General features: G+C 35.3%; 1 protein-coding gene across 1 annotated transcript; it reads right to left on the reverse strand.

Moving 5' to 3' along the window:
* Positions 1-3,895: 3,895 nt before the first annotated feature.
* LOC140985511 (protein LIFEGUARD 2-like) lies at positions 3,896-6,129 on the reverse strand. Its single transcript, XM_073453340.1, has 4 exons — positions 5,807-6,129; positions 5,573-5,686; positions 4,395-4,552; positions 3,896-4,283 (listed from the first exon to the last, which is right to left on the reverse strand). Exons 1-4 carry the CDS (start codon positions 6,039-6,041, stop codon positions 4,074-4,076), a joined length of 717 nt encoding a protein of 238 aa, XP_073309441.1. The 5' UTR covers positions 6,042-6,129; the 3' UTR covers positions 3,896-4,073.
* Between the last annotated feature and the right edge of the window lie 2,017 nt (positions 6,130-8,146).

Genomic DNA, 8,146 nt, shown 5'->3' on the forward strand with positions numbered 1-8,146 from the left:
TCCAATATTTTACATGTCTTCATCCTGTGAATCGGGCTCACCATCTTCCAGTCTTGATCTCCCACTATTTCTAATAATTACATTTAAATAGCTATGGCACATAAGAGATACATCTCATGGGGTGGGAATGAGACATAAACCAAACTCACTTTAATAATATCAAATATTAACAAAATGAATAAAATAGTAAAATATCCTAACATACACCTAACACATTGGTCAAGGCTCTCGATCATCCTTCATGCATTTAATATCAAATGTTAACATCAATTAATTAAACAAATTTAATTAACTGATAAATCATATATCTAATAATTTCATCACTAACCACCACAATTATTAAAGAATTTAATAAATTAAATAAACACTTTTATTTAATTTCCAATTAAATCAATAATAATTGATTTATTGTAAAACTTATTTTTAAAATAAATAATTAAAATCATGTTCAAATTATTTATTTTACAAGAAAATTATTAATTTTCCAAAAGAAAAATTGAATCAATTTTTAAAAATATCAATTTTTCCCAAAAGTTTGAAATATCAAAAAATCTCACCCTAGGCCCAAACAATTCAGGCCCATTATCCAGCACGGTGCCCGAGACACTGCCGGGAAGCTGCCTGCGCCGCCCGCCCGCTGCCCGATCGTATCGGGCACCCTGCGCGCACAGGCGTGTGCAGGCAGGCGCAGCTTGCGCGGACGCCGCGCGCGCTGTGTGATGGCATCCGACACCGCGCGCGCTGGCGTCCACGACGCCGCTTGCGCGCACGGACTGCCCGGAACAGTTCCGGGCAGATTCAAAAATTTTTTTTTTGATTTCTAAAAAATAATAATTTTATAGTGCTACATTTTTCTGAAAAATTTTCTTGTGTGGTTAGAAACAAATTATTCAATATCAAAACCATACGATTAAGAAAAACCTTGGCTCTGATAACACTGTTGGATCTCGGTTTTCTCGTGCCCAAAACGCAGCGGAAGTTTTAAAATTTTTATTTTATTTTGACAATCAAAATATATTTAGACACTCGTATGGTTTTAATAAATAAACATACATAGGATGTTTAGTAATATACCTTTAGTGATTAATTTCACTTGGCTCTAACTACTCCGGAATTAGCGGACGTAGATCTTGTTGAAATTCTCTACGAAATTTCTTCAAGAACTCCTAATCCGGTCCACGACTGGAATATTTATTCCTATTTAAAATTGCACTAGTAATTTTTGAAGATATTTTGCGTTGAGATAAAACACTAAAAATCGGCACAACTCTCAAACTTGGAGTGGTCAAAATTTTCTTGTTTTGAGAAGGGATTTTTCGAGAGCTCCATGGAAGAGCCGAAAGTTTCCTACTTTTTTTTTCTCTTGGTTTTTCGGATGCAGCCCTGTTGATGAGAATCCAATTCTCCACCGAATGCATGCCCCCATCTTAAGGATAAGAAAATCTTTATTTTAATACTAATAATTCATTAACTTAATTAATTGAATTAATTAAGTTAATGAAATATTCTTATTGCACACCAATCTCGATTTCCAAAAATCTTTCTCAAATGCATTCCATTAGAATAATAAAAATATTCTAATTACATTTCTAACCTTTCTTTTTACTTAATTAATCCAATTAATTAAGATAACTAAATATTCTAAATCCATGCCATATTAAATACAATCTCGAATGTTAATACATATATTTTGAGAATATCATGCATTAATATTATTTTGTTTTGTGTGCAGGTTTTTAAAATTATGGTATCATGAATATTTTCATATTGCATAAATCAATACCATATTTTATAAAAATTTAATGAATTTAATTATCAAAGCCAATTTAAACTTTAATAAATTAGCATGGTGGGCTTATACTTTTACAAGCCCATGATCCATGCTTCCATTATATTAATATCATCATAATCCCGATCGACGATCCAACATCTTCGATGTGACAATTTCAACTTATTTGTTATTATGATGCACACTTTAATTTCGAGATCACTAAAGTCTAAATAAGGCTGGTGCACTCCCTTTGACTGTCTTTAGCAGTCAAGCTCTCAAAATTTCTATAAGCTTTTATAAACTTTATTTATAAGCTTATCGATTGATCATTTCAAACTTATTTCTTATAAATTCAACTCATTGAATTTATTAACTCAATGTTTTCTATAAATTCAACTCCTTGAATTTATTATCTCAACGAGAACAAGATAATTCAGTACTTGTGTGACCCTCAATGATTCAGGGACACAGCTAGCCGTCTGTTCACAACTCTTTGTGATTCAGGACATAATCTTTTATTCGGGCTTACCCTAGTTAACCCTATTCTTTTCATCAACACCTTGATCAAGAATGTCAGAACTCATTTCTAATTGCACCCATCAGATCATGGTAAGAACGTCTAGTAGCATCGCCCCATGATACCCTAGGTATCACTGACAGTACCTGCAAGAACCAGTCGATTATAATTAGCGTACAGTACGGTCCCTTCATCTCATATATCCCGATCGAATCTGCAACCATTGGTTCATCGAGGGTTGCATATCAATTCGATAACTATGTGCCACATATAATAGTAGCATCGCATGTACTATTGGAGAACTCCTTCTCCAACGTACATCTCATACTCTGGCCAGAGATTCCACGCACTATTATTTCATCAGATCACATAGGATATCCACACCCGTAGGTAAGCGGTGAATCCCCGACTACAATACAATGGCGCCTATATGTGTCGCAATTGTACCCAATCTCGCCACCTGATGACTTTCTTAGAGCCGGTAAACGAGTCAAAGCACAGCTCTAATATATAGAGCCTCAGTGTTGCCCCGGGTCGTACGCACTAATAGTGTACAATCATAACCACGAACTTATCCTCTCGATGAATGATAACCACTTGGAAAGTTCGAGGGAGGGTCGTTCGATATAATTATCATATGACTACCCATCTGCATGTTTGGACATCTCTATGCCCTTACCAAGAAACGCGGTACACAACATCACAAATGCTAGTCTCGAGCTCAAGCGACCTTTATTCATGTTTTAGGCGGCTAAATCGACTAGGAACGAATTTAGAATATGCAGTGTTTACAAATAAGTTTCAACATCGAATTACGATTCATTTGTATTAAAGCATAATAAAGGACTTTATCTATGCTGATCGTATGAGTATACAGATAAAGTGAAACGAAACCATTAAAAGTTAAATTATATTAAAATAAAGATTGTTTATTACAACTTGAGTCAATAAATTCCTAGCCAACTGTTGGCTTGTAGGACATCTACTCTAACATTACTCTGCATGAATTACTACTGTAGTGACAAATATATTACAGAAAATTACTTCTCATGCAAAAGTACACAACGCTCACGGCACGATAAGGGCTTCAAGTAACATATATGAAGTAATAGGTTGATGGCATCTAAATAAAGGGATACAGACACCCAGATGAATTCATATATGAAGTCTCCGTAAAAATATGTAAAATCTAATAACGAAGCAGTTTCACCAACGACTCATCTCAGAGTGGAGTCCGCAGGCACGCAAGTCAATAGCCCCCCCATAAATAAAAAATAGCAATTAACATTTTTTAAGCAAAAATTAAGGAATAAGATTAAGAGAGGTGGACAGAGATAGAGATGCCACTGCCAAAGAAATGCTTATCAGCTATGAAGAATTGGGTACACCATGCACCAATTTACTGACAAACAAATAACCACAAACGAAGAAGCCTAGAGGACGTGCTTTATGCAGCAACTAATCAAGAGGCGAGAACCAACGATATCTTACAGGAATAATTCGCCAGGATACACGGCAATGCAATGGTGCATGAATAATACACAGCTTCACACAACAAACGGTAGAGTAAAAAGTGCTCAATTATAAGAATACAGATAGGGAAAGGGTAGCAAAAATCATATTCATACAGTTATTTATTCGAAGCACACGATGCAACTGGCCCATGAACAAATAAATGAGGCACCAGTGTTTCAATACCAATGACTGTAGATAACATCCATTTTACATACCATATCAAATATCCAAGAAGAAAATAACTAAGTAGACAAACAAACATGCATAGTTTTACTGCCTATCTGCGGCTCTGAGAATGTTCAACAAAGATAGAAAGAGGTTTATGACATCTAGATAGAGTGCAACAGCCGCCCAGATGTACTCATCATATTTATATCGTTTGATCAGATTATCAGTGTCATAAATTATGTAACCACAGAAGATGATTGATGCCAGGCCACCATAGATCATCACGCTTATCTTACCCAGAGGGAAGAAAATCTGCAAGATAAGAAATTCTTTGAAAATCAATATTTTTCTACTCTATTTATCAAATATCAGCTTATTACTATCTGAGCACTTAAACAAGACAGAAATTGTAGATCCACAAACCTGAATCACTGAAAACAGCAAAAGTACAATAATAGCACCGAACAGAAAAGGTCCTAGGAAGTTGAAATCTTGACCTCTCCTTGCAGCCCAGAATGTGTACAATGTAAGACTGATAACCACAACCGCTGTTAAAATAACTGCTTCCAAAATAACTTTCCCTGCCATCAATTCCAATTGTGCGGACTTTCAAGGGTCAGTTAATCATCATTTAGAGAAGCGGCTGGTTTACCAAAATCAGCAAGATTAACACAAAAAATCTAGCTTAAACTGAGGCATGGATGCTACATTCAAAATGTAAAATGATTTCAAACACCTTCTTCCCTTCTATTTCTCTGTCCCTTCAACTTCTCCCGCACTATTATTCACCCCCAATTATTACCAGCAGATCAAGATAGATTGAATGATAAACAAATTTTTCACAGAAAAAGGTAAATATGTATCAATTACACACACCGTGTTCGCCTATAAATAGGGCATATACATGTAATGCTTACGTATTGTTGTGCTTGAAGAGCAAACTTGCCACATAGGTAGTCTTCTATGCAAGGATAACTATTTATATCCAGCATATCCATAAAACAGACGTCCATCTACATCCTCCATATCCACAGCATAGTCATAAAGCAGATGTCCATCCACATCCTCCATATCCAGGATCCGTGACCATATAATAATGGCCAAGCATCCACATCATTTACTCTGGCACTATTGAATATTGATTCTCAACCCATTCCATAACAAAATGTGGCGGGTAGCAATCTTAACACAAAATGGTAAACTCGGAGCTCCCATCTCTGCGTATCTAAAGGCAATCCTTATCTCCAATTTATATATGAGGTGAAACACAAAAGGTTATTCAATTTATTTAAATATCTTTTAACTCGTGCCTTACAAGTACAAGTAACCATTTAACAAAACCAATCATCATATTTGGATTGATCTACGATGACTCGATGAGATTCTGGCTTTAAGTTTAATAATTATTACATATTAAAAGTTTTGGCTTCGACAAGATGGTTCAGAAGATAAATCTTCTCATCTATTACCAATCTCTGTCCTATCGTGATACCAATGTCAGTTAATCATCACCGCAAGCCTCGGCATATAGTAATACGAAACTATATCATCATTCAGAAGCTCGAACAAACAAAACAAGAAAAATGCATAGAATAGCTTACCGCTGGTGTAGGCACAAGTCAACCCCACCGGAAATGCAAGAGTCACCGTGAACAACCCAAGTAGGAAGTAGTTCAGAGGATGCCTCTTATAATAGCTATGCAAAGGGCACAAAACTGCAATCCATACAAACAAACCCACCAGTCAAAACATAACCCACAGCAGATAACAAAGGAGGAGGGCAAATTTCGGGTTTCTTAATTTACACACAAGAATACAAGGAAGAGAAATTATACCAATAAAAGGGGCGATGATGAGAACAATATAAATTGCCAAACCAACCCTAGTGGTTGCAAAGAAATGAGATATTGGGTGCACAGTGACAACAACAGAGGCCACAACGATCGTGAGGAATAACTGAATACTGACAATTCCGTATATTTTGCGGATAAACGACCACCGAAGCTCTGGGCTTTCCAACATCATCGGATACAGCGGCCGACTGGCCGATTCAATGTCGTCTTTCCACATCTCTCACGCCAAAAAGGTACAGAATTTCAGCGAAAAAGGAAATCGTGAGTGTTGGAAGCGTTTATTCAATGAAAGGGGGCAAAATGAGGAAAATGGGATTTATGGAAGTGTTTATTAAAAGGGGGAATATCATAAAATTAAAAATTTAATTAAATAAAAAATTTACACTACCCTACCCAACCAAACCCAATTTAACCCAATCCACATTTCACTCCATTCATTTCCAATCTTTTCAATATCTTCTTATCGTTATTCTCAATCCTCCTTAGCATCCATTCAAATCTTTTTGATTTCTCACTAACAATGAGTCTACAACATATTGGTCTACAAGAAATTCAACGAGAGAATCACGTAGTGGTAGGAAATCAACTTTTTATTTTGAATTTTACCATTTGGTTGGGTCGAGCTCGACTCATAAATTCGATTAAGATGTTATAGATCTATTTGTTGATTCTTATTCTACCAGTTACCTATCGTCGATTTGCACAACACACACACAAATCGCGACAAAAAATTCAATTTTTGGTCGCAACTAGCTCGACCACCTCGACCCAGAATAGTGGGTCGAGGTGTGAAGAGCTCGACTCAAACAAAGAGCTCGACCCACAGGTGGGTCGAGGGCTTGATGTTTGGGTTGAGGGACGAGATTTGGGTCGAGTCAACTGTTATTCCACCCAAATCTCAGTGACTTGAACCAAATTTTTACATTAACATTATTTAATTTTACATTTTGACAAGTAACAGCGATTTTGTTTATTGCAGGTTTACTTCCCCTCTAAACTTGGAAGGGATCAATTATTTGAATGTAAGTTAACTTTAGGATCAAAATATGTTGAGATTTGTAAGAAGATAATATCATTTTTGAATGAGAAAGAAATAGAATACCTGGTCCAGCATACACAATTTGGTAATTTAATTATATGTGCTAAAGATTATAATAATTCGAATGAATTGTTATGTTTTTGAGGAGTAGACAGACTTATGACAGTGGATGTGATGAATTTTGAATGGTATATCGTAAACAACCTTTACGGTTTTCATTATTAGAGTATTGTTTACTCACATGCCTAAATTGTTCAAAATTTTATCCTGTTATACTTGATGAAGATGAATTTAGGTGGGGACATTTTGGTGGAAGAAGCAATATATGTTTGGGGGATTTCATAGTTAGAATGAATGATTATGAGAATGACTTAGGTGAAGAGATAGACGTGGAGAAGTTGAAATTGGTTAGTCTTTTTTTCGTGGCAGGTGTATTGGATCGACAAAGAAAAGATAAAAATGATTCATTGGACTAAGAATGGATTAGATTAGTTAATAAATTTGATAGTTTTATTAACTATCAATGGGGTAGAATAGCTTTTGAGGAAGTACTTTATGGACTAAGAAAAGATCTCGAAACTAAGTATAGAAGCTATGAAAATTTGGTCGCATGTCGTGGGAATGATCCAGATTTCAGTGGGTGCGGTAGTTTCTATATAAGTGGATTTATTCATCTTTTACAGGTAACTAAATATTGTTCATTTTATGAAATATTGTTGTTTTTTTATATCATACTAATAAATGTGTTTAACTCTTTTTTTTGCTAGATTTTAGTGTATGAATATTTTCCAACAATTGCTGAAGTGTTTGCTAGACGTCGGAAAGGTCCCAATGTACCGATACCTCGAATGTGTCATTGGTTGACTAAGAAATGAAGTAAGAACCATTCTTCTTCCATTGATGATGTGAATAAAGCATTTAAAATGTATATACTAAAGTAAATACAAAAAATTCATTTTATTTACTTTTGTATTATCTAATATATTTTTAGTTACTTTTAACTAATTTTCATGTTTAATGTTAATGAATAACATATGATATTTCGGAGATGATTATTCCCACCACAGAGGAGCTGTTGTCTGTGCATTATATGACTGACGATTTTGTTGATTCTAATCTTAATGTGGTAGTCAATGGCATTACGCAGTTGATTGGCCAGGGTATCAAAGTAGTGTAAAGTCAAGATCCATTGGGCAACCCAGAGGATGAAGTGGGTATACAGTGTAACGTCTGTCCTTCTTTTGCTTAAAAAGTACTAGAATTTTTTTTTAAAAAAAACACAT

This window comes from Primulina huaijiensis, chromosome 10 (genome assembly GCF_012295235.1).
Source record: "Primulina huaijiensis isolate GDHJ02 chromosome 10, ASM1229523v2, whole genome shotgun sequence".
Lineage (NCBI taxonomy): Eukaryota > Viridiplantae > Streptophyta > Magnoliopsida > Lamiales > Gesneriaceae > Primulina > Primulina huaijiensis.

Bases quoted from the DNA above. Each gene is read 5' to 3' on its own strand.
- LOC140985511 (XM_073453340.1), bottom strand. From the start codon at position 6,041: ATGTGGAAAGACGACATTGAATCGGCCAGTCGGCCGCTGTATCCGATG. The intron at 5,687-5,806 runs GTATAATTTCTC...TATGGATTGCAG, and splicing joins CATCATCGCCCCTTTTATTG to TTTTGTGCCCTTTGCATAGC. The intron at 4,553-5,572 runs GTAAGCTATTCT...AATTGATGGCAG, and splicing joins GACTTGTGCCTACACCAGCG to GGAAAGTTATTTTGGAAGCA.